This window comes from Urocitellus parryii, chromosome X, assembly GCF_045843805.1.
Source record: "Urocitellus parryii isolate mUroPar1 chromosome X, mUroPar1.hap1, whole genome shotgun sequence".
NCBI lineage: Eukaryota > Metazoa > Chordata > Mammalia > Rodentia > Sciuridae > Urocitellus > Urocitellus parryii.
The window spans coordinates 78371654-78399338 of NC_135547.1; the positions used below are offsets into that span (position 1 = coordinate 78371654).

The 27685-nt window shown below is 36.1% G+C and overlaps 1 protein-coding gene across 2 annotated transcripts in view; it reads left to right on the forward strand.

Moving 5' to 3' along the window:
- Positions 1-27685, forward strand: part of Chic1 (cysteine rich hydrophobic domain 1) — a 95359-nt gene that overhangs the window by 33559 nt on the left and 34115 nt on the right. Inside the window, exons 4-6 of one of the 2 annotated variants that reach the window (XM_026379675.2) lie at positions 3013-3069; positions 3334-3393; positions 5542-6356. In XM_026379675.2, the coding sequence (XP_026235460.1) occupies positions 3013-3069; positions 3334-3393; positions 5542-5592 (168 nt within the window). In that variant the 3' untranslated portion in view covers positions 5593-6356. Of the gene's footprint in view, positions 1-3012; positions 3070-3333; positions 3394-5541; positions 20908-27685 lie in introns of those variants that run through there. The other variant, XR_013342577.1, reaches the window with a different exon arrangement.

Consider the following 27685-nt stretch of genomic DNA (forward strand, 5'->3'; position numbering starts at 1 on the left):
TATGGATTTATCGTAGGGGCCCATCATATGAATGGATAAAAGAAAATATTGCATATATACACAATGTAGTATTATTCATCCATAAGATAAAATGTCATTTGCAGGAAAATGATGGAACTGGAAGACATCATTTTATGCAAAATACACCAGACACAGAAAGACAAGTATCACACATTTTTTCTCATGTGTAAACTAAAAGGAAAAAAATGACCTGAAAGTAGAAGTGAGGCTATAAGAGATTAGGAGAGGTTGGGGGACACGGAATGGGAGGTGGTAGAAGAGGATAGGAGAAGGCAAGGGAGACAAAATCAAAGCTTGATATATGTATGTGTGGAAATGCCAGAGTGAAACCCATTAATTTGTACAATGTTAATAATTATGATAATAAAAAGTGTTTGGCTTAGTTTGTTGTTTTTCTAGTTCTTTTTTTTTAGAGAGAGAATTTTTAATATTTATTTTTTAGTTCTCGGCGGACACAACATCTTTGTTTGTATGTGGTGCTGAGGATTGAACCTGGGCCGCACGCATGCCAGGCGAGCGCTCTACCGCTTGAGCCACATCCCCAGCCCCATTTTTCTAGTTCTTTGAGGTGTAACATAAATTTGTTTATTTGAGGTATAGATTATCAGGGATTGAACCCAGAGACACTTTACCACGGAGCTACATCCTCAGGTTTTTATTTTTTTTAAGTTTTGAGACAGTATCTCGCTAAGTTGTTTAAGGTTTCCCTAAATTATTGAAGCTATCCTCAAACTTGTGATCCTCCTGCCTCCTAAAGATCACAAAATTTTTCACAGACTCAGTGGTGTAGAGTAACACCATTTATTATTTCATAATCAGAAGTGTAGGTACAACATGGCTTAATTGGGTTTTCTCATTAGGGTGTAACAAGGCTGAAGTGCTATCAAGGCTGCATTCCTGTCTGAATATCCTGTAAAAGAATATGCTTCCAATCCCAGTTTTAGCAAAATGGGTTTCCTTAAACTTTCTAGGTGACCTTTTCCATTTTAAAGCCAACATGGTGCTTTTAAGGGCTCTTATTGATACATTGGCACTCCACAAATAAATCAGGATAATGTTCTTTTCTTTTTTTGGGGGGGGGGTTACTGGGGATTGAACTCAGGGGCACTCGACCACTGAGCCACAATCCCCAACCCTATTTTGTATTTTTTTTTTTTTTTTTTTAGAGATAGGGTCACACTGAGTTGCTTAGCACCTTGCTATTGCTGAGGCTGCCTTTGAAATTGGGATCCTCCTGCCTCAACCTCCTGAACCACTGGGATTACAGGCACATCCCGCATAATCTTCCTATTTGAAAACCAATTGATCAGTAACTTTAATTACATCTTCAGCATCCCTTTTGTAATGTAACAATATTTTTTTTAGAGAGAGAAAGAGAATTTTATTATTTATTTATTTATTTTTTGGTTTTCGGCAGACACAACATCTTTGTTGGTATGTGGTGCTGAGGATCGAACCTGGGCCGCACGCATGCCAGGCGAGCGCGCTACCGCTTGAGCCACATCCCCAGCCCTGTAATGTAACAATATTCACAGGTGAAATGCTAGGGGTTCAAGATCATAGAAGCCAGAATTCTGCTTACCACAGTCTTTTATTCTGCAAACTTGCTAAACCACTTATAGTTCTAGTAGTGTTTTAGTGGTTTCCTTGGGTTTTCTACATACAGAATCATTTGTCTGTGAATGAAGACAGTTTTTTCTTTTCCAATCTGGATACCTTTTGTTTATTATTCTGGCTACAACTTTCAATATGGTGTTGAAAAAAAAAGTGGTGGGAGAAAACGTCCTTGTCTTGTTCCCAGTCTTAGGGGGAAAACATTTAGTTTGTCTCCATAAAGTATGATGGTAGCTGTAGGTTTTCCATAGCTGTTCTTTATGAGGCCAAGGAAGTTCCCCTCTAGTCCTAATTTTTCAGGGTTTTTGTTTGTTTTTGATATTAGGAATTGAACCTAGAGGTGATTAACCACCTAGCCACATCCTCAGCCCTGTTTGTTTGTTTGTACTTGGGTTTGGACCCAGGGACACTTAACCTCAGAGCTATACACCCCAGACTTTTTTTCATTTTTTATTTTGAGACAAGGTTGCTTAGGACCTCACTAAGTTGCTGAGGCTGACCTCAAATTTGTGATTCTCGTGCTTAAACCTCCCCAGTTGTTGGGAATACAGACAACTATCACTGCATCAGGCTCCAGGGTTTTTATAATTAATGGATGTTGGATTTTGTCTGTGCTTCTTCTAAATCTACTAAGACAATCACATGTTTTTTGTCTTTTGTTCATGTAATATGTTAGTTCATTTTTTGTATTCCTTGGATGGATTCCATTTACACATGATTCAATCTAGTATTGTTGAGAATTTTGTGTTTATATTATTGAAGGATACTCATCTTTTGTTTTCTTTATGCATTTGTGATGTCTTTGTCTAGCTTTGGTATCAATCCTCAGATGATGAGTTGGGGGAAGTGTTCCCTCTATTTTTTGGAAAATATGTGAAGGATTGATGTTTTTAAAATGTTTGGTAGATTTATCATTGAAGCCATCTGGTCCTGTTTTTTTTTTCTTTGTGAAAAGATTCTTAATTACTAATTCAATTTCTTTATTTTGTATCCTGATTTTGTCTGGATTCTGTCAAGTGTAATGACCCCAAGATATATTCCAGCTGGCATTGTTGCTGATCTAACCAACTGTAAATGAGCCCTCTGAGTTTATTATATTTGCAACATCCCTTTCATAATGTAACATAACATTTATTTAAATTATTTATTTTGTTTAATTATTTTAAAAGTAGAACGTTTTCCATTTGTTTGCCTCTTCTTTTACTTAACTTTAACTTGGTGGTTGCTATCAGTCACATTGCATTTTTTTCTGATTTATAATAGAAAACCAAGAGGAGAAATAAATGGGAATTACAAGTAAACAGGAAACTATAGATACACAGAGTAAACAAAGTTCTGCAGTTCATCTTGTAACAAAGTCTTTATCCTTTTCCTCAGACCAGAAGATCAATTCAGAAGTTATTAGAGTGGGAAAATAACAGATTATATCACAAGGTAAGAAATGCTAAGCAAATGGGTGCCTCATTTATTTATTTTAATTATTAAATTGAAAAAAGTACTAAATGGGGATTTTTCAAGCCATGAAAGGATTAGAGAACTAATACTCAACTATTTAATAGATCGTTTTATAAGGTATTTTAAGTCCTGTTTCATATCTTATGCCTATATTATTTGCTGTGACTTAACTCAGATGTATAGGTTGTAATTGTAATTAGTTTAAGTTAACATAAAATTCTTAACAAAACTGTACTTTCTTAGCTTGCTTTGCACTGGAAGTTGACTAAAAGGAAATGCGAAACTAGCAATATGATGGAGTATGTAAGTATGAAGTTGTTTTACTTAAATTTTTTGTATTTCATCCTAAATGTAACATTTTATTATATTTATCATCTGTCAGCTATTTTTTTCTCCTCAGATTGCTTACATCTTCTTTAGCTTTGTAGCCAACCTAAAATATCTTGAAAGTTTACGATTATTTAGATGTTAAGTCTCAACTAGTGTGCTCATCTAAAAATATTGTACAATCTTATCTTCTTTTAACACAGTCACAAACCACAGCATATGGTGGTAAGAACAGCTTCTACTGGACAAAATATTTCTAAATGTAATCTTATCAAAACTTGCATAAAATAGAAATTAACTTCTGAATTCTGAATTCATATTTTGGCTTTTTTTTCTTTTATTATTATTATTAGTTGTTCAAAACATTACAAAGCTCTTGACATATTTCATACATTTGATTCAAGTGGATTATGAACTCCCATTTCCCCCCCCCCATACAGATTGCAGAATCACATCGGTTACACATCCACATTTTTACATACTGCCATACTAGTGTCTGTTGTATTCTGCTGCCTTTCCTATCCTCTACTATCCCCCCTCCCCTCCCCTCCCCTCCCCTCCCCTCCCCTCCCCTCCCCTCCCCTCCCCCTACCCCATCTACTGTAATTCATTTCCCTCTCTTGTTTTTTTTTTTTTTAAGAGAGAGAGAGAATTTTTTAATATTTATTTTTTAGTTTTCGGCAGACACAACATCTTTGTCTGTATGTGGTGCTGAGGATCGAACCCAGGCCGCATGCATGCCAGGGGAGCTCCCTACCACTTGAGCCACATCCTCAGCCATCTCTTGTTTTTTTTTTCCTTTCCCCTCACTTCCTCTTATATGTAATTTTGTATAACAATGAGAGTCTCCTTCCATTTCCATGCAGTTTCCCTTCTTTCTCCCTTTCCCTCCCACCTCTCATCCTTGTTTAATGGTAATCTTCTTCTCATGCTCTTCCTCCCTGCTCTGTTCTTAGTTGCTCTCCTTATATCAAAGAAGACATTTGGCATTTGTTTTTAAGAGTTTGGCTAGCTTCACTTAGCATAATCTGCTCTAGTGCCATCCATTTCCCTGCAAATGCCATGATTTTGTCATTTTTTAGTGCATTTTTTGTGTATAAATGTGTATAAATGTGGCATTTATACACAATGGAGTATTTGTTTTTTTCTTGACTGACATTTAACTTTTAGTGAAAAAAGTTAGGTTTTAATGCAGGTTCAGTTTTTTTTTTTTTACTGAAAGCTATACAACCTTGGTCATAACATAAAATCACATATAGCTAATATCAATTCAGCATTCTTAACATCAAAAATATTAAATTTATCCTAGCTTCAGGCTTCTGACATGCAATATATATTTAATAATAAACATCAATTTGCATCTCATAAATAAGGATTATTATAGTATCTCTTCACTTTGAATAGTTTTTAGAAAAATGTGAAAATGGCCACAAAACTAAAATCTATTATTGATATAACCTTCAAAAATATCTTGTTTTGGGCTGGGGATGTGGCTCAACTGGTAGCGCGCTCACATGTGTGAGGCCCTGGGTTCGATTCTCAGCACCATGTAAAAATAAAACAAAGATATTGTGTCCACCTAAAACTAAAAAAAAATAAACACACACACAAAAAATCTTGTTTTTATTATTTCTGAACCTTCCTGTGAATAAACTATTTTAGTCAATCCATTTGGATGCTCATATTTTTCACATACAACTTGCAAAAGATAGTAATCCTCAACTAATGCTTTGATGGAAAAATACACAAGCATAATAATTTTTTTGTAATCTGTACAACAGTTTTAATTCTTTCTACTTTGATTTTTAAAATACAGGTGAAGGGAGCATATGATAAGTAATAGGGTTAGCTTCTCTTCCCCAAACGAATAGTTATTGTAAATCAGGTAATAACAACTGTTAGCTACAGGAAGTAATTTTGTTTACCTGTTTAATTTTTGAATCCCCAATCTAATCACAACTTATGGTAAGTTATTTACATAACTGTTTTATGTATTTACTTTTTATAATATAGGATCAAAAGATAGTCATGTGACAATGAGTATAAGCTTTTCTGGGTTATATATAAGTTATATTAATTTAAAAACATTTTGTCAACATATTCTTGTTTGTTTTTATTTTGCAGGTTATACTAATAGAATTCTTACCAAAATATCCCATATTCCGACCTGACTGAGGAGTTTTATTCAGTCACTTCTGTGTTTCCTGTCATTTCCTACCCTTAGTGCCTTGTAGATGATTATGGAATGAAGATGGTCTCCTTCGCTGTGTTCAAGTTATTCTTTATAATGGTAGAGTATTCTCCTCACTCTTTTATTTTTGTTGGTTTAAGAAGATAATTTGCACATTTTTTTTGTTGTTAAATGAGGCTTGTGTTTTGCACTCTCAGTTTTTAAATAAATACACATATACATATGTGTACACACACACACACACACACACACACACACACAGTTGCCACTAAAAGTAAAACATCAGTGCTGGTGTTCAAAAAACAAAAACCTTGTTTTGAGCATGCTGCCTTATAATTTTCATACTCACTGTTTCTAAATATGCATCATTTTTTAGGCTACTTAATGCTCTGTAATCCCTTACTGGACACACTTAAATAAGCTTTTGGTAGCTTTTAGAAATGGTTTTACTCTGCTTTTAAAGGACATGCAATTAATAGCAATGGTTTGTCCTGCACTTTGCTAAAGTATCACTTATGTTAGTGGATAAAATATTTAAACTCCTAAACACTTGTAAATATTGTCTCTTTGCATAATGTAAAATATGTTATGCCATGGTTTACAGAATGTAATATTACTCTTATTGTATTGCCAACAATTCGCATAGATTTTAATATGAATGTCGTTTGCAAGCATCCTTTTGAATGTAGAGTCGTTAACATGCTGTTTTATGGCAAAGCCATAATAAACATGTTAAAATTTCAGGTGTAGGGCAGGGTTGCCCAATGTAACAAGTGGATTAAAATTGAAGTCATTATCTCAGATATTGTGCATTGCATCCAAACCCAAGAACCTTATTTTTTGCCATTTAATTCAGTATTTCCTTTTTTGAACTCCACCCCCACCCCCAAAGAATTTATTTGACATCTGGCAATTTCACAGCCTCACTGTCCTTCATTTCTTTCCCTTTGTATATTGCCTTTCCTTTGAAAATACACACAATTTTGACTTTTAAGAAGTATCTTGAGATTTTACTTGTCTTGGAAGGTAATCTAGAGTCTCATGAAACCTACTGCTAACCTTTATCTGGAGTTCAGATAGTCTGTTTTGGGAAACAGAGCTACTTAAGTTACACCAAAATAATATGGAGTGGCTGAATCATGGTTAATAAAATACTTTTAATCCTCCTTTTGAGGATTTTTTTAAACATTTGGAAATTATTAATGAAGAAAGGTGTGTAGACAAAAGTATTTTAGTTGGTACATTTACCACCCAAGTAGCCAGCCCTTGGATTGGTATGTGCGCTATTTCTCTTCACAATTAAAATGACAATACCACTCCTTCTACTAATTTTGAATTTTAGTGTAACAAAAGCTTTGTATCACTTCAAGTAAAAGACAGATGTTTGCCTGTGTGTAGGCATTATTTGTAATTCATAGTGCTAAAGATAAATTTAAAGTGTCTGGGATTGAATAATATTCTATTTGTCATCTTACAATCTTGCTGCTTTTAGTAAGCTTTTTTAGGCAAGCATTCATCCCAGTGAAGAGAACAATCATTTCTTCACATAAGGTGAAACCTTTTTAGGCTACTTTTAAAATTCATTCTTAATTTGAAGTTCACAGTCCTTGACCATTAGAAAAAGAAAAAAAAGAGACACTATGTGATAGGAGATTATGATTGTTTGCACAAAGACTCTGTGGAGCTCCATTATCCCCATGCCACCCAACCACCCCAGTTCTCTTTTAATATATTATGTATGCCTGCAAATATCATGTGTCTGCCTGCTGCAAAATTGAAGGTGTATTTTTATAGAAATGGTGGAAACCTCTGAAAATACATACCCACTGTCTTGTTTTCTAGTTAAGATCAGGGAAAAATTGTATCTGTGGTTTATGTTCCAGCTAATGTCATTAAAATTATGCTTCAGACTGTGACATTTTAATACCAAAACTGATTGCCAGCATAATATAGAATTTCTAATTATCACTGATAGAATAATTGTTTTTAAATGTCAACCCTTATAATCTTATTTTTCCTGTAACCTTAGAATTTGAACATATGGTTATCATAGTAACTTTTTCTGCCATGTATAAATCATACTTGGTTTTGTTTAAACAATGGGAAGTGGTGAATTGTTTCCATGAAACAGATATTAAGAATAGTGTGTCTGGAGGTAACAGAACATAGAATTCAAGACATAATTGTATTTGTCATAAAAACAATTTGACAGAATGTGTAATTTTAATTTTAACCAATCACTCTTTTTTTTTTTTTTTTTAGTTTTCATTATTCTGGTTAATTAATCTTAATTTCTTAAACTACCCAGAAAACACCCAATTTTCTTTTCTTTTTTCTATCACTTTCTCTGTCCTGTGATGGCTTTTTCAAACTGTTTTCCCTTTTAGGAGGCTGATTAGCAATTGGGTATTTTGGAGTGTTGGGGGAGTTGTTTTCTTTTTAATGAGATTGGCATCAGTGAATACTGAAATGACAAGAGTACACTGTGGTGATTAATTCCTCCCCCACTGAGGCTTTTATTTTTATCCTCAGGATAGAGCATACTTGTATTTTTCCATTCGGTTAGTAAAATGTTTTGTGAAAGTTGTTTTTCAATTGAAAAAAGTAATTTTGAATTTGTTGTATAATATTTCTTTATGAAATCTTCCATGGTGGTTTCCAGAGAAAAATGACATGTATTTGCCAAAGTATATAAATCTCAGTAGGTGTTAAAGTTACAAGTTAAAATAGTTCTTTGAAATTCATTTTCCAATGCTTCTTGTTTGGTCAAAGATTCTGTCCTAACAAATTGATTGAATTGATAATTTTAAAGCTCATCCAAAAGGCCAAGAGCATATGTAGTATTGATAAAAATATAGACAAGTATTATTTAAAGATTTATTAACCCCATTACAGACATGTCCTCTTCGCTTTGTTCCCTTCTTGTCCCCATGTTAATTTAGGAGCGAGTAGTCAAATTTTAAAAGTGGAAAAGTGCCTTGTCTTTTTCTGAACAAAGATAATGTGGAAGGAAGCAGAGTGAATGAATTAGTAGATCATTAGATTAGAAATTGTTCTTTCGACTAGGTATAAGACATATTGAGTATCTTTTATTTATTATACATTCTGTTTCCTTGTTTTCCTCCGATCATGTGATATATTAATGACAAAATATTACAGAAGAGGACTATCAGTCACTTAAAAAATTGTATAATTTTAATGCTAGTAAACATGTAATTTAACATGGTTTTGGAAGGACAGTGGTTATTGACTGAAATCCTACCAAAGCCCACTTAAGTATTTAATGTCCATACTCTTATGACTTCTAAACACTAATGTCTGAGAAATTAAATCATGTTGATTTTTATCACTCTGCCATTTTAATGAAATTTATTTGTGGTTTTTGATAATTTAAGTAAAGTTCAGTAACATTTGTAAGCCTTTGAACAAATAGGGTTTTTCAAATGTATGAGAGCTTTAAAAAATCATTAGCATTATAATTTTGTTTACAGATAAGCCACTTCTTTAAAAAAAATTAAACCTTACTACTTGAACATAAAACCCCAAACAATATTTCATTAGAATTTACTATATTGGTCTAGCAAGATATATAAATTATATTCATTTGACTAATGGGAGAAGTTTCACATAGTGGAAATACCTTTTGCTAATTTGATTATAAGTGCTCAAATTCATTAAAATTGGGTCCTCCTATTCCTTTTAAAGCAAAATCTGCTTTTAAAAGCAAAGTCTGCTTTTAAAGCAAAATCTATTCTGCAAAACAATTTTCAAGTTATTCAAGTTCCCTTAAGTGGTAAACTATTAGAATTTTCAGTAAAAGGAATAGGTTTACTAATACCTGTTCATGTAATATGTGGGCTGAAAAGGGATACATCTATAAAGATATATCTATATCTATTTATAAATTTATATATTTATAAATAGATATAGGTATATATTTATAGATATATCCCTATCTTTCCCTAATTTCCCTTACCTGATTCTGAGCCAGCCTTTTTATTTTGATGATGTCAACCTGAGAATATGTTCCATTTTCTGTGGACTTTGTCAAACTCATACTATATGAAGTAATGATCTAATATTGTGGACTCTAGGCAGTTAACTTAAATAGCATGTCAGTGTTTTTGTTTGTAAAATTATGGGGTTGAACCTAGAACTGGACAGAAAATTAGAGATTATCTAACATTCTGAGATTCTAGAAATCCACAGGAAAGTTTTATTGTACAGAATCTCAGAATGATTATTTTCAGACCTACTACCCTTTGTGGAAACTCTCACAGTGCCTTGTACACAGTAAAAGTTCAGTTTGCTTGCTGGCTGGTAGTTGATGTGTGTTAATATCATACAGGCTCAAAGAACCTGATGCCTGCTAGACCTTACTTAGTCCACCTTGATGATAAAAGTGAATGTAGATTCCCTAGGAACTGAGGTCTGAGGTCTCTGAGCTTTGCCTATGTGGAATCTCACAATTGAGTTGGTATCCAGGCAAGAATTATAGCTGTGACAACAATGGAGATATGGAAGGATCCACTCTGAAGTTTTAATGTGAAGAGTTTCACATCCTATCCAACATTTGCTTCAGTGTCTTATCAAGTTCCACACTTTCAAAAAGATCTTTTGGAACAAATTGATAAAATTTGGTAGAAAGGGAAATGGTGTGGAATTCAAACCCAAGTCACTTCTAGTTTAATTCTTAGCTCTGCTGCTTAATTCCTCTGTACCTCATGTCCTCATTGCTGAAGTGGGGACAATAATCTGGACCTACCTCACAGGGGAATTGAGGATTTTTTCACATATTTGTGTGATTTGAAGATGATAGAAATATATACTGGATATCATAATTGTGTAATTTCTAAAGAGATTCCTTGAAATCCATGTCGTAATGTTTTTCTTTCACAGAACGAGTGTTGCAGTTTATCTATATATCAGTAGTAAATTTTGTTATTGATTCCTTGTTTATTAAACATGAATTATTGTATTATGTTAATACTTGATTTAGGGAGGAAAAGCAGGGGATGTAAACCAGTGGTTCCCAACTTGGGGTAGATGAAATTAGCAGTAGGGTTATCCTTAATCCTTTTGCATTATTTCAAAAAAGATACTAGAAACCATACTTTGACCCATAATATTCCTGCTACACAGCTAACTAATACATGGAATTTCCATGCATTTTGCTTATATTCTTTCAATTCTGTCTGTTAACACTGATTAGAAGCTGTGAATGATTATGTGCTTTTGATTAATACAAAAAAATGACAAAAAATTTATTATTATATACTTCAAAACATAAAGAAGGAATCATGAAGAGATGTATATGGCAAAAATGTTGGGAGCCACTTTTATAAAGGAACTAAGGTTATTTGACCCTTTCCACAGATTGCTTACCTGGTCCCTAAATAATTAAATGCTGGGGGGTGGGGGGGGCTAGAGAGAGAGAGAGAGAGAGAGAGAGTGTGTGTGTGTGTGTGTGTGTGTGTGTCTGTGTGATGGCTAGATTGGGCTGTATAACTTCAGGTTGGAATTTGCCTTCAGCTTTTTTTCTGTTTCAGGATGATGTAATTGAGCTAATTCATTGAGGTGTGTACTTGTAACTCATACATATACACACATTGGATTGCAAATGTGGAAAGTGTTATACTGTCACATTCTAGCATTGGACTAAATATCAATTTCTGAGTCGTAAAGTAGTTCTGTATAAATTCGGTGTGATGAATCAAGGCAATAATTTCTCAAATGTTGCTTTTATTCCTGCTTATTTCATTTAAGCTTTTATCTTGGCTTATTTTCTTAACTTTCTGTTTGTTCTAGTAAGCAAATAGTGTAAAATTGTTTTAATGCTTGGACTTTGGAAAAAGTTATAAATGTTTCAAATTATATAATCTACAAGCTAGTTTGCCATTCTTGGACTAACAATGTACAAAATGAGTCTTGGTGGTGAGAACAGGACATCCAAATAGCTAGAAAGTGGATATTGATCAAAACATCTGCTTGAAAAGGCTACAATTTCTACTTTTGACAGTGGATTCCTGTTGGGACAGCATTACCGGAAGAGAATTATAGTGGATATGTCTATCCAAACAAAGAACTTTCATGCATCTTGTAGTGTTCCATAGCCTGTGGAATGAATTCATTTTTCTCCCTTGAGTCCAGGAATGATCCCCCTGGAAGAACTCAACCTATATACAGCTGTGCCAAAATGAAGGATACCTGCCTCTCTGAAACTTTCACTGCTGCTTCTGTCGTTGTTCACTTGTCAGATAAAATTTTATTCTCAGGATGCAAAATTAAAATAAAGTGCAAATCTATGTTAGTGAATTGGGTGTTTCGGGGCAAATCTTTTTTTCTTCTTCACTTTCTTATTCTTCCTTTTGAAGATCGTATTTCACATTTCACCTCTTGTCACATTGGTGAGTGCTATGTCTGATTCTATAAGTAATTTATGGCATACATCAGGTTTGGGAGCCCTTGTTTTGCCCAGTGTTTGGCATGTGGCCAAGTAGAAAGTTATTTTTGAATGACATTGCATTCACCCTGCAAGCCTACCTGTGAAGTATAATATTAAAATTAGGAGGGGCTGGGGTTGTGACTCGGTGATACAGCATGCGTGAGTTACTGGGTTCCATCCCTGGCACCACATAAAAATTAATAAAATAAAATAAAGGGCTTGTGTCCATCTACATCTTAAAAAAACGAGTATTTACAATTAGGGGGCTCTGGATATAGCTCATGTGGTAGAGTGCTTGCCTTGCATGCACAAGGCCCTGGGTTCAATCCCCAGCACTATCAAAAAAAAAAAAAATAGTACAAATTTACCAAGCATAAGTGTATAGTGTAAGGAGTGGGGAATGTGAAGTTACTTGACAGAAGTTTTGACTCTCCTCAGCAGATTATGGAAGAAATCTAAGTTGCTTTTTAAACTGATTAATATGCAATAATATTAGATTTGTTTACTCTAAGCTTAATTCTTGTGAATTCATTAAAAACAGGAAAGTACAGCTTAGCATGAAAAACTATAGAATGTTTCCCCAGTACCTGTGGTAATTGTATTATTTTTTTATTTGTGGTAATTGTACTATTTCAAAAAGATTTGAAATTCAAAATATTAAGGCAGAGGTGGCACACTTAAACCTACACAGAAGTTTCATATTTTTGTTTTGAAAAGAAAAAATTATGCTGAGGATTGAACCTAGGGCCTCCTGTGTGAAAGCATGAACTCTACACTGAGCTACACCATGAGCCCCTAAAATTCTCCTTTCAAACTTTATGGATGAGGGAAATATACATACTTCTTGTGGATGAGGTCTTAAATGTGAAGTAGGATGTGCTATGTGGGAAGTGCTTGTATGTTATATTTTATAGTAAGGGTGGAAGCCACATGCCTTTAAATCTGCCAGTAAAGAATACTTAACCTTTTTCTTTTTGAGAACAAGGGGAATTTTTATTGAGAGAATAAAAATAGAAAGCTTTCTAGATTTCCAAATGAGTGATGAGATTATAGCTTGCAAAACTAAAGAAGAAAAATATACAACTATTTGATCAAAAACAGTAGAGGTAATCATGAAGCAAATGGAGTGAATTCTATTTCCCAGAGATTGACATACCAAAGTCTACCCTTAGTAGTGGTTTTACTTTCTGTACATCCAATTACCTTTGGTTAACCTCAGTAGAAAAATATTCATATTTGTCTTGACCCTTTCAACTTTTTCAAGACATAGTGACCATGTACATAAATTTATTGTATACATATTTATTTTATTTGTACTACCTGGGATTGAATCCAGCATGCTAGGCAAGTACTGAGCTCCATCCCCAATCCTTTTTTAAATTTTTATTTTGAGACAGAGCCTTGCTATGTTTCCCAGGTTACTCTAAAAAATCTACAATCCTCTTGCCTCAGCTCCCAGAATATCTGGGATTAATACTTAACTCTTCATAAGATATTTAAATATAGAAAATTCTCTAGGGGATACTAGAATTTTCCAGTTGTAAGTACCAAGAAAATTGACTAGTAATCTTCTAGCAAAAATCAGGACACTTGGTGAGCCTGATTTTGTCTGTCATACCCAATTTTATATTATTTTGATATCATATACTACTTATGAATACACACACATATATATGTATGTGTGTGTATATATGTGTATGTATACACACACACACACATACTATAGTAAATAGAAAACATTGTTTCCTGAAATCAACTCTATATTCTGGGTTTGGTGTGGGAATTAAAAAAAAAAATACGTGTTTCAAGTAGTTTGGACTGGGATTGAATTATTTGGTAGAAGGTAGAATAAGGAAATCCAATCCACCAGCAGACCTGAGATAGCTGAGAGTCCAGTTGTGATTTATTTAGTCAAAGAAATTATCCTGGCTGAGGTTGTGGCTCATCGGTAGAGCACTTGCCTAGCACATGCAAGGCCTGGGTTCGATCCTCAGCACCACATAAAAATAATTAAATAAAGGTATTATGTCCAACCAAAACTAAAAAAAAAAATGTTTAAATATTTAAGAAAGTATCCTGAACTGTGTACAGTTCACAAGAATTTTCGCAAATAAAAGGTGGGCAGCAATGTAGATTTTTTTTAGAGATAATTTTTAATATGTATTTTTTAGTTTTCGGTGGACACAACATCTTTATTTTACTTTTATGTGGTGCTGAGGATCGAACCCAGCACCCCGCGCATGCCAGGCAAGCTCTTTACCGCTAGAGCCACCTCCCCAGCCCAGCGATGTAGATATTTAGAGTAGAATAAATGATAATCCAAACAGATAGCAGAGGGATATAAAGGGGACTTGTAAATGCTTTTGAAAGATAAATCCCTGATGTTCCTAAAGTTTTCATAGATAAAGAGTAGGTTAGGGGATCCTTGGAGATTTTAGTGAGACTTTGCCTCTAAGGTAGATGAATGTGGTCTTGCAGAGAAAGTGATCAACTTGGAATGAAACTGTCTAGATTCAAATTCTGGCTCCACATCTGACCAGCTTTGATATTTGAGTCTTTGGTGCATTTATGAGATGGGATGAATATAGTAACTCTTGCCTTTCAAGAATACTGTAAAGATGTATGAGATTATGGATATGGAAGGACTTTCAATAGTGTAAAATGAAGGAGAGAATATTGCTGTCAACCAGGACCTTTCAATACATAGTAGCCACAGGGCACAGTGGAAAATGGAGGGATCCCCTCTCAGGAGAGGTAAATTGATGGAACACCTACCGCTATCAGGCTTCCATTTGTTTTCTTGGAATATTCCACATTTGTGTGCAAACCTCAGTGGCATGTACTGCTATAGATTACTAATTAATTTACCTTGCCACTTGCTTTTTCCCTTCAAACATATACTCTCTTTAAAAAAATTTTTTCTTAGTTGTAGCTGGACAGCATGCTTTTATTTTACTTGTTTATTTTTATGTGGTGGTAATGATGGAACCCAGTGCCTCCCACATGCTAAGTAGGCACTCTGCCACTGAGACCCAGCCCCAAACATAGCCTCTTTTTTTAAAAAAAAAATTATTTTTGATTTTTAGGTGGACCCAATATCTTTATTTTATTTTTATGTGGTGCTGAGGATCGAACCCAGTGCCCCATGCATGCTAGGCGAGAAACTCTATCACTGGGCCACAACCCCAGCCCCAGCCACAAACATAGCCTCTTAAGAGGGTCTTTCCTCCTTTGAAATCTTTTTAATTGGCTTCCAACAAACAGACCTTATGGTTTTCAGCAGCTTATGCCTTGTTTTCCTAATATTCAGGTGGCATTTTTATACCACTTTTGAGAATGTATCCCGAACACATTGATTCAGGCCTCACTGTGATCAGTGATTCTTATCTTTGAGATTATGGGCAAGGGTTAAGAGGACAGTGATCATAGAACAAGGGAAGCATGCAGGATCTAAACTCACTGGTTTGGCCTCATGAACATGATATTCTAACCAATTCTTTGCATTTAATTTTAAGCTTTGGGGAACCATATTATAGAATGATATAAAATGTTATATATATCAAAAATATCTTTGAGGTCACCAATTCCAATACAAATGACTGTCTCCAGAGGGGAGGCTGGGATTTGCTTTTAATGGCAGAGTTGGAACTGAAGTTAAGGTTGCCTGATTCCCACTGCAGTATTTCTTATTCTGTTTTCTTTGAATTATCTTTGCATTGTTAAGAACAGAACCACCTCCCTTCTTCCTCCTGCCGCCCCATCATCTCATTGTCTGATCTCTAAATCAGACAGTGCTCCAAGCAGCATAATCCTAACTGTTCAGTAATCTAGAGATGTCAGAGAGCTGTCAAGGAGTGAGCCAAAGATCTAACTTGTCACAGTTTGCCTTTTTCTTTTTTTTTTTTCCCCTTTCTTCATGGTTCTGTGGATTGAACCAGGGCCTTGTGCATAGGAAGCAAGCACTCTACCAACTGGGTTGTATTCCCAGTTGGCTGTCTTTTGTTCTTTCTCTTTTCATTATATTTTCATAGGAGCTGTGGCTATAATATTTTCTTCACATGTTTTCTTATATATTTCATGGTGTTTATCATGTTTGATGACTGGAGAATATTCATTCCAATTAATAGCAGAGTTTACTTGCAGTCCATTGCTTCATCTGAAACGGAAGGTGGGGCAGCAAAGAAATTATATTTAAATAAAATAACCTCAAAGATTCTAGGTTCGTCATTGTATTATAGGACTTAAACAGTTATCCATCGTGAGCTTTTGAACAATTGCATTTTTCACCATAAAAAGATCGATGGAAAAGTAAAAAAAGATCTATGGTTTTGTACAAATGCCTTTTAATTTATTCATAAATGTTTACTTGGAATATATCCCAGAAATAGGATTGCCAAGTTAAAGGGTAGATTAACTTTAATGCCTCCTGAGGCATAGTACCAAATTGTGCTCCAAAAAAATTTACACTTTCTAATGTTATCACTATCAGAAACTGAAAAAAAAAATCTTGCTTTTTGACAGCCTCTGCAGTGTTGGGCTCCTTTTTTATTATTAACTTAAGAAAATTTAAAATGAATTTAATAAGTAATATAGTTCAAACTTCTATGAAGGCTGAACATCCTTTCAAGTATGCTTTGCTCCTTTTAGACAGTACAGCATAGTTATGAAGATTATGAACATGGGTGCTAGGTAGACCTGAATTAAGCAATTTAGTAGCTCTTTTTATTAAAAAAAATTTTATATTTGTTAATGGAATAAAATTATATATATATATATTTATATATATTATAGCTGAGGATGAAACCCAAGGCCTCACACATACCCGGGAAGTGCTCTACCACTGAGGCACAACTCCAGCCCATTTTGTAGCTCTTTGATCTAGAACAAGTTACTTTACTTTTCTAATCCTCACATTCCTCATTGATATATGTAAATCAATAAATATATAAATCAATAAATATATAAATCAATAAATAGTATAAATAGTATGAAATTATTAGTATTCTTATGATTTTTCATTGAGACAAAATATGGAAAGGTAGAACAAAAGTTCACTAAGTTTTAGATATTTTTACATGATTTTGGGTAATGGCATAATGGAATGAAGAAAACACTGGACCGAGAATTTTTTTCATTTTATTTTTAATTTTTTTTTAATCCTTGTAGATGGACAGCATGACTTTATTTTATTTTATGTGGTGATAGGGATTGAACCCAGTGCCTCATATGTGCTAGGGAAGCACCCTGACACTGAGCTACAGCCATAACTCAAGAGTAAGGATTTTTTTAAAGCTAGGATCCTTGTCTTGTCTCTTTATGAACTGAGATATCCTTTTTTTGTTTGTTTGGTGGTGCCAGGGATTGAACTCAGGGCCTTGTGCATGCCAGGGAGGCACTCTATCAAGTGAACTATATCTTCAACCCTGAACTGTGATATCTTAAGCAATATGAACTTAAGTCTATTTATCCATTAACAAATTAATCCACTTATGAGGTGACAGCCATCATGATTTAATCAGTGCCTAAATGCCTCACCTCTGAACCTTGCTGCATCAGGGACATTTCTTTTTTTATATCTTTTTTAATGTTTTTTTTTTAATTTTAAAAAATAAATGCCAGTGGAATGCATTACAATTCTGGGACATTCCTTATCCAAATTATAACAATGATAAATGTGAAACGTTCATCTGTTATTTAAGAAGAATAACTTTACCCTTCTATGGAGTAGATTTTTCTCCCCTTGATCAAACCTGGTATCTCAAGCTACCCAATTTTCTTCCATGGAAGAAAATTGATTTCTCTAACCAGAACTGCTTGGGGACTCAAGACAGTAACCAAGTTAAAATATGGAGTTTACCTGTCCTTAGTAGACTGCAATCTGCCAGGATCTGGAATTTTGATACATCTATGAACTAGTGTAGTCCTTGTAAACAGAAATAACTTCCAGCATATTCACACCTCCTTCCTTAGCTGGGGATTGTCTTTCATTCCTTTGGATGGCTATCTCCAATATGTGCATCTTAAGACAAGTAAATAAGGAAGGAAGGTTGATTTGCTGCTCAGAATAACATGGGGTCAGATTACAACCCTGAGCTATGTGGATTTTGGTTTATTATTTAGGCCATCAGAAACCTTTTAATTGTGACAGCTATACCTTCCCAATTCTAGATTCCCTTCACTATGAATAAAACATTCACTAGTCTGACTACCACTGTGTTGATGTTTGGAATGCTCTCCCAACTATAGGCTTGTAAAGTAGACTTATCTGACCATCCATATGAAAGAGATCTTTCCTTTTTTGTATTGTCTGTCTCACTCACTGTAACCCTAAATTATCAATTATAAGTAATATGTGCTATTTCTGCAAATATATTTTGTATTATGACCATACCGATTTTTTAAAACTACAGTATAGCTTTTTAAATGTTCATATGTCTCTATAAGAGTGTGTATTTGGGTCTGGGGTTGTGGCTCTGTGGTAGAGTGCTCACTGAGCACGCTTGAGGCACTGGATTGATCGTCAGTACCATGTAAAAATAAAGATATTGTGTCTGCCTAAAGCTAAAAAACAAACATTTTTAAAAAACGTGTATATTTTTCAAACCATATTATCCTATCAGGGAAGAAAAAGTTTTTAGGTTTCCTCTATCTCCCTGAAGGCACCCTAGCACAGCATGTGGTAACACTAGGCATTAATGAAGACAAGTAATGAGAAATTAAGTCAGAAGTTGGCCAATTAAATGTAGAGTTTTCCTGGAAATGAGCAGGAATTCCAGATGTGCAGTGTGCCAAAGGTCCTTGAGTCTAGACATGCTTCTGTATCAATGGCTTATATAGATTTATACTAGTATAACCAAGACTTAACATATCTATTCATACTTTACATATCTATATGCTTTTTATACCTTTAATTATTTTTCTTTATGTGGTGCTGAGGATGGAATCCAGGGCCTCACACCTGCTAGGGAAGCACTGCACCCCTGAGCCACAACCCAGCCTCTCTGTAGGGCTTTTAACACTTTCATAGCTTTTCCATTTCTCTCACCAAAAAAAAAAAAAAAAAAAAATCTGCTAGATACTAGAGCAGACAAAATTGTCTCCAATTTGAAAACAGGAAAATCAGACTTAAAATGGAGAGTTATTAGTGATTTACCCAAGGTCAAAACACCAGAACCATGATCTCCCTACTAATTTTTACTTCATTTAAAAAATAATCCCTACATCTTGGTGTACCTGTTTTGAATTGTCCACTCCCAATCCTTGATATATTTGCAATTCTAAAGTTCTGGTACAAGGCAGAAATGGTCTGGATTACCTCTAGAATGAAAATTAGAGTTTTTGAGGTGGGGGAGTTAGAGGTCTACTGTCAAAAGCAGGGACAGGTTAGGTGCTGCTTCGGTTGCCCACGGTATTAAAAAAAATTTTTTTAAAGTGGTTCATGTTCAAAGAACTGAATAGAAACGGAGTAGGACAAAGGTGCTTTGTGGTCATCTGAAAGATGCGAATTGGATAATGTTGTGGTTCAAGGAGAGTTAAAATGGGGGCCGGAAGTTCCCTTCATCAAGAAATCGCAGCAATGCAGGCGGAAGAGGAGGGAACAGTTGACTTTGTTCCGTTTTTTTCTTTTGGGGGGTCGTTTATCTATTTGTTTATTTAATTCTGGCTTTTTGGTACTGGGGATTGAACCCAGGAGCTCTTGACAGGCGAACGACATCCCCAGCCATTATTGCATTTTATGTGTCTCGCTAACTTGCTGAGACTGGGTTTGAACTCTGCCTCCTGCACTCAACTGCCCGAGCCACGTGGGCCACCAAGTCTGGCAGAGTCCAGGCTATTAAATTGGGCTTTGGAGAAGATTAGAGAGATTGCCAGAGAGTTGGAGGCGAAATAATTGGGTCTCAGCAGGAGGGTGGAGGACTGCAAACTAGTAGCCCGTAGGCTACTGAGTGGTTAATGCAGGTAAATTCTGTGCACGTGGTTCCAGTTCACCAGCACTGAGAGCACATTCCGTACCTTTTGTAGCCTTCTCCGTGGCCAGGGACAGTATCCTTCTGCTCTCATTGAATACTGCTGGGAAATCCAGTAATTACTGTTCGGGCAGGAAGGGGTCAAGCTTTGAGGTGAACATTTGCCAACATTCAGAGGCAGCTTGCCACCGCTTCCCACAGCCCAAGGAAGAGAAGAGTACTTAATACCCCCACTTCCTCCAAGTGGAGGCTGACATTTTCTTGCTGCTTCACCCAGCAGGAGGGACTACCTGGGCTTTATTATGACAAAGGGCTTTTAGGATGCAGGAAAGAAGCGACATTTTTCTCTTCCCGCCTCTGCCCCTGAGCCCCACCCCCTACTCATTCCCTGGTCACAAGCCTCCTATTCTTTTGGTGGAACAAAGAAAAGCGCGCTCTGGCTGAAGTTCACCTTGTGTTTTGCCAGCCTAGGGCAGTCAATAAACTGCCATTTGACCTCAGTCTTGCGGGTCAAGGTGAGCAAGCCTTTCCCAGCTGGGCTCCTTTTCGCCTCTGCCCACAGGGCTTATCTGCTTCAGAGTTCCCCAGTGGTAGAGCAGTTAACCCTTACCTGTCAGTTCCTTCTATCCCGGCCCCAAATTCAGAGGTTTAATTGCGAATCCCTGTCTGGATAGCAAAAGTCAGACCTGAAGCCAAGTGCAATACAAGGGGCCACGTGGAGCTGGGAGATAAAGAAAACTGGCTTTACACAGGTAAGGTCTAAATCGTTCTCACTACCTAATGGAGGAAGGGGACCTCCACTGGTCATGGGTTCAAAGAAACTCAGAAGATCGTGTTTCTCAAACTCCAGAGGAGCCAAGGAGAAACCACCTCCAGTAGCTCTCCAGGTATGCGAGCATGTGTTTGATTTGGTTTGTTGTGTACCAGGGATTGAACTCAGAGGTGCTTGACCACTGAGCCACATCCCCAGCCCTATTTTGTATTTTATTTAGAGAAAGGGTCTCACTGAGGTGCTTAGCACCTTGCATTTGCTGAGGCTGGGTTTGAGCTCGCCATCCTTCTGCTTCAGCCTCCAGAGCCACTGGGATTTCAAGTGTGTGCCACTGTGCCCTTCTACTCTCCAGGCTTTTTTTTTTTTTTTTTTTGTGTGTGTGTGTGTGTGTGTGTGTGTGTGTGTGTTTGTTATTTCTCTTTTTCCTGTACTAGGCTCCCTTTTCCACCCACAATCTATAATACTGTACCAGGGGTTCTATTTAATGGAAGGCAGCCAAAATGATGAACAGGATAGCTTTTATTTTTTTGAAATTTCTTATATTTATCTTTTAGTTGTAATTGGATACAATATCTTTATTTCACTTATTTATTTTTATGTGGTGCTGAGGATGGAACCCAGGGTCTCACACGTGCTGAGTCACAATTCCAGCCCAATAGTATAGCTTTAAAAAAGTTTTTTTTTAGTTGCCAATGGACTTTTATTTTAGTTCTTTATATGTGGTGCTGAGAATCAAACCCTTGCCTCACACATGCTAGGCAAGCGCTCGACCACTGAGCCATAACTCCAGCTCAGTATAGCTTTTTTTAAACCGAGGATTGAACCCAAGGCTTTGAACTTCTGATTTCTGATCCTCAGCCTCCAAGCCCCTGGGATTACGGGCATGACCACTGTGCCTGGCAACAGTACAGCATTCCAAGCTTTGAACAAAATGACATTCTAATGTGCAGTTGCACTTGGGTACCAGTAAAGTGAGGAAGAATTATTCAAGGAGGTTAGATTTTTTTCTATAATGAACTGATTCATAGTGTTCCTTTTCTGTTTTTCACTTCTATGTGGTTCATCCTTCATTGAGAATATTGAAAAAATTATCTGATGAACCATATAAACTGAAGCATTATACATCCACTTTGGGGGCGGGCTGGGGTAGTGACTCAGTGGTAGAATGCTCGCCTAACACGTGTGAGGCCCTGGGTTTGATCCTCAGCACCACATGGAAATAAATAAATAAAGGTATTGTGCCCAACTATAACTAAAAAATAAAATATTAAAAAAACCCATACACTTTGGATTCCCTCCCCCACCTTGTGAAAGTACCCTAACCTTCCCATAATTATAATTTCACCTTCCACAAAATCAGAATCAATGCATACCTGCTGCTTCTTTGCTTCCCAAAACATGGAGTGATAAATGTAAGGATGTCTTCAAAGTACTTTGACCTGAAATATATTAAATGTTCACATTTTATTTGCATTTAGTTCTCTATTTTTGTTTTTTGCTGGTTTTTTATTTGCATTTCTGAGGTCCAATCCAGGACCTGGTGCATACTAGGTAAGCCCTCTATCACTGACCTACACCCCAGCCTTATCCTGGATATTAAAAAAACCATTTCTTTAGCAGGGCACAGTGGCTCATTCCTGTAATCCCAGAGATTGGGGAGGCTGAGGCAGTAGGATCCAAGTTCAAGGCCAACCTCACCAACTTAAATGAGATCCTGTCTCAAAGTAAAATAAATGAATAACAGAGGGCTGGAAATGTGAACTAGTGGTAAATGCCCTTCATTCCATACCATGTCCCCCCCCAAAAAAAATGCTTTTAAAGTGTTTTGAGGGGACTGGGGAAATAGCTCAGTTGGTAGAGTGGTTGCCTTAAATGCACAAGGCCCTGGGTTCAGTCCCCAGCAGTATCAAAAAAAAAAGGCACGCAAGTACTGTGCTAGCAAGATGTAAGGAGTGTGGAATGTGAAGCTACTTGACAGAAGTTTTGACTCTCAGCAGATTGTGGAAGAAATTCAAGTATTAACATCTGCTATTTTAGTTGCTATTCAAGCTGATTAAACTGCAATAATATTAGATTTGTTTACTTTATGATTAATTCTTGAAAATTCATTAAAAATAGGAAAGTACAACATAGCAAGAAAAACTATAGAATGATTCCCAGTACCTGTGGTAATTGTATTATTTTTTTATTTGTGGTAATTGTACTATTTCAAAAAGATTTGAAATTTCAAAATATTAAGGCAGAGGTGGCACACTTAAACCTACACAGAAGTTTCAGTTTTTGTTTTGAATAATAAAAAAAAAAAGTTATGCTGAGGATTGAACCCAGGGCCTCCTGCATGAAAGCATGAACTCTACACTGAGCTACACCATGAGCCCCTAAAATTCTCCTTTCAAACTTTATGGATGAGGGAAATATACATACTTCTTGTGGATGAGGTCTTAAATGTGAAGTAGGATGTGCTATGTGGGAAGTGCTTGTATGTTACATTTTATATTAAGGGTGGAAGCCACATGCCTTTAAATCTGCCAGTAAAACATACTTAACTCTTCATAAGATAATTAAATATAGAAAATTCTCTAGGGGGATACTAGAATTTTCCAGTTGTAATTACCAAGAAAATTGAGTTGTAATCTCCTAGCAAAAATCAGGACACTTGGTAAACCTGATTTTGTCTGTCATACCCAAGATAGGGTCTTGGGTTAATCCAGGCTAAGTAATCTGTATGTGGCCAAAGACATGTATTTTTTACCTATGAATTTTTTTCACACCTTTTTTTAAAAAATATTTATTTATTTATTTTTAGTATTTGGTGGACACAACATCTTTGTTGGTATGTGGTGCTGAGGATCGAACCCGGGCCGCACGCATGCCAGGTGAGCGTGCTACCGCTTGAGCCACATCCCCAGCCCTTTTCACACCTTTTTTAAAAATACTTTTTTAGGGCTGGGGATGTGGCTCAAGCAGTAGTGCTCTCACCTGGCATGCGCAGGTCATTGGGTTCGATCCTCAGCACCACATAAATAAAATAAAGATGTTGTGTCCACCGAAAACTAAAAAATAAAATTAAAAAAATACTTTTTTAGTTGTTGATACACTTTTATTTTTATTTACTTATATGTGGTGCTGAGAATCGAACCCAGTGTCTCACACATGTGAGGCAAGTACCCTACCACTGAGCCACAACCGCAGCCCTTTTCAAACCTTTTGAAGTAATTGCCAGCACTGAAAAGTAAGAGACTTCACATAGAAGTCCAGATTCCTGGCTTTGTTGTTGTTGTTGTTGTTTTTTCAAAGAAATCCTGCATATGGATTTCTGCACAAGCCTCTTGCTATATCACATCAGTCAGCTAGAGCTGAGAAGCAGCCGGACTCTCTTTGATGGAGCATATATTTTGTTTTACCATGTTCACCACTATTGTCCCTTGTCTTGCTGAAATTTAGGTTATATTGTTTTTTTTTTATGGCATAGTTAAAAGAAAGGCAGAATATTTCTCAAACCCGTGTATTTCCAAATCGAGAAAGAAAATAGCTAGATATTTCTTTAAACTATGGCTTGGGGGTGCACTAAGGAGCTGCGTTTTGTGTGTGTGTGTGTGTGTGTGTGTGTGTGTGTGTGTGTGTGTGTGTGTGTAAGGGAAGTGTTTTACATATGAACAGCTTCATTCAGTGACCTTATGTGGTGGCTATGGGCACGTTATTTTATGATCCCTGAGATTCTGCAGAGATGGTCTCTAAAGTCTCATCTAACTCTGGCAGAATGAGTTCCCCTTAGATGATTCTTGTGACATTAGTATATTTAGAACCATTTGCCTTAGAAGGTCTGTGTGCGATGATGGATAAATAGTGTTTGTGGAACTGACTAGGCTTCCAAACAAAATACCTGCATCACTATTCCTCCTCAAGAAGCTGCCATAAGCAAAGAACGCCAACATGTTATTGTGTAAGTGGATTTTAACTTCATACCTTTAACACATTTGAATCAGTCACCCAAAGCAGAATTGGCCTCCTTATTTCCCATGGGTGATACTGCCAAGATGATACTGACATGGAAAGATCTATTGGTGGCAATCTATGAAACCTGCATTTGTTGTTGTTGTTATTTAGATAGGACTACCGATTGGTTTTCTTGTCTCTTACTATGTTGAACCAAACTGATGTGAATTTAGAAGAAAATTTAGAAAACTATTTCAAAAATAGGCTAAATTCAGGCTAAGTGTCACTTTGACACTGCAGCCAGAATGAAGTCAGTGTTTGCTGTAAGGACCTGTAGGAAGGTCTGATGGATGAAAAGGATGCTTATTAATTCAGTTATTGAATAAAAGTGTATGAAGACTTTATGACTCTTGAAATATATTGCAACATCACTGTATGGGAGATATAACAAACTATTTATATCTGTCTTAGTCTGCATAGATGGGGAGATTTAGGAGCAGGAATTAGGAATAAATATACCATTTAGAGCTGCTAATTGGGGTGAGGTGCTGGCAAAAATTTGGGGAGATGAAACAGCCATGCCCAGCAACTACCAATAGGACAGAGGATCCTTTTATGAGTTTGGCTGAACAGAAAATATTAGCAAATGCTGCACTGACCATTCTACTTTCAACAGTTAGACTGGAAAACAAACTGCCTACACCCCTCCCCCAAACATCAACCACAGACTTCAATGCCAACTTACTGCTTCCCTTGATAGTTTTTTAAATTTGACTTCCACCTGTGAGAAACTCTGAATGCATTCCCTCCTCTCGGGTTAACTTGCTGTATTCTGGGTCCCTGTGGGGTTATTTCTCACTCCTGTAGGATAGCTGTCTCTTACTTGCGAACAGCAGCCATGATTCCAGGAAAGGAGCGCTGGATTTAGTAAAAGTGCCTTTATGCTTCCTGCCTGCCATTTCCTTTTATAGATAATCTTGGGAAGGTAATTTAACTACTTAACCTTGATTTCTGTTGTAAAGTAGGAATGATTAGACCTGTCTAATAGATTTATTACAATGGAGTAAGGCAATATGAAAGGAGTAGAACAATATCAAGTGAGTTTTAATGCTTCTAATAAAGAATAATTTCATAATTTATAGGTAAACAAAACCAATGCCTTTGTCAGGATTGCCTGCTGTTGCTTATGTGAGGCATGTTGATCATACAGAAGTTAGAATCTCACCTTGATGTATACCTTCAAGGCACTAATTTAAAAAAAAAAATATATATATATATATATATAAAAAATGATTGATAGAGTAGGGGAAGAGAAGGGTGAAGTACTGAAGACCAAATGAGAACAAATTATATTCCATGCTTATATGATTAAGTCAGAATGAATCCCAGTATATATAACTAAAAGTAATTCAAAAGGCCAGAAAAACCCACTTTACCAAGATAGAAGTTATGGACATTCTTTCACTTACTACCTACAGGGCCATTAATATGTGCCAGGTACAGCATTAAGCATTTTTTCTACTACTATTTCTCCAGAGATTATGATCTTAACTACTATGTGTCCCAACCCCCATGCCTGGGATTGAACTCAGGGGCACTGAACCACACCACCAGCCCTTTTTCTGTATTTTAATTTAGAGACAGGGTCTCACTGAGTTCCTTAGGGCCTCTCTTTGATCCTCCTGCCTCAGTCTCCTGAGGCACTGGGATTATAGGCCTTCACCACTACTATGTTATTTTGATATAATATACTGTTTATAAATATAATACACATTCATATATATATGTATAATAAATAGCAAATGACTTGTTTCCTGAAATCAGCTCTGTATTCTGGGTTTGGTGTGTGATTTTTTTTTTAAATACGTGTTTCAAGTAGTTTGGACTGGGATTGAATTATTTGGTAGAAGGTAGAAGAAATAAGGAAATACAATCCACCAGCAGACCTCTGAGGTAGCTGAGAGTCCCGTTCTGATTTCTTTAGTCAAAGAAAGTATCCTGGCTGAGGTTGTGGCTCAGCGGTAGAGCACTTGCCTAACACATGCAAGGCCTGGGTTCGATCCTCAGCACCACATAAAAATACGTAAATAAAGGTATTATGTCCAACCAAAACTAAAAAAAAATAAATATTTAACTATTTAAGAAAGTGTCCTAAACTGTGTACAGTTCACAAGAGTTTTCACAGATGAAAGGTGGGCAGCAATATTTAGAGTAGAATAAATGATAATCCAAACAGATAGCAGAGGGATATAAAGGGGACTTGTAAATGCTTTTGAAAGATAAATCCCTGATGTTCCTAAAGTTTTCATAGATAAAGCGTAGGTTAGGGGATCCTTGGAGATTTTAGTGAGACTTTGCCTCTAAGGTAGATGAATGTGGTCTTGCAGAGAAAGTGATCAACTTGGAATGAAACTGTCTAGATTCAAATTCTGGCTCCACATCTGACCAGCTTTGATATTTGAGTCTTTGGTGCATTTATGAGATGGGATGAATATAGTAACTCTTGCCTTTCAAGAATACTGTAAAGATGTATGAGATTATGGATATGGAAGAACTTTCAATAGTGTAAAATGAAGGAGAGAATATTGCTGTCAACCAGGACCTTTCAATACATAGTAGCCACAGGGCACAGTGGAAAATGGAGGGATCCCCTCTCAGGAGAGGTAAATTGATGGAACACCTACCGCTATCAGGCTTCCATTTGTTTTCTTGGAATATTCCACATTTGTGTGCAAACCTCAGTGGCATGTACTGCTATAGATTATTAGTTAATTTATTTTGCCGTTTGCTTTTTCCCTTCAAACATAATGTCTATTTTTTTTAAATTTTTTCTTAGTTGTAGCTGGACAGCATGCTTTTATTTTGTTTATTTTTATGTGGTGGTAATGATGGAACCCAGTGCCTGGCACATGCTAGGCACGCACTCTGCCACTAAGCCCCAGCCCCAGCCACAAACA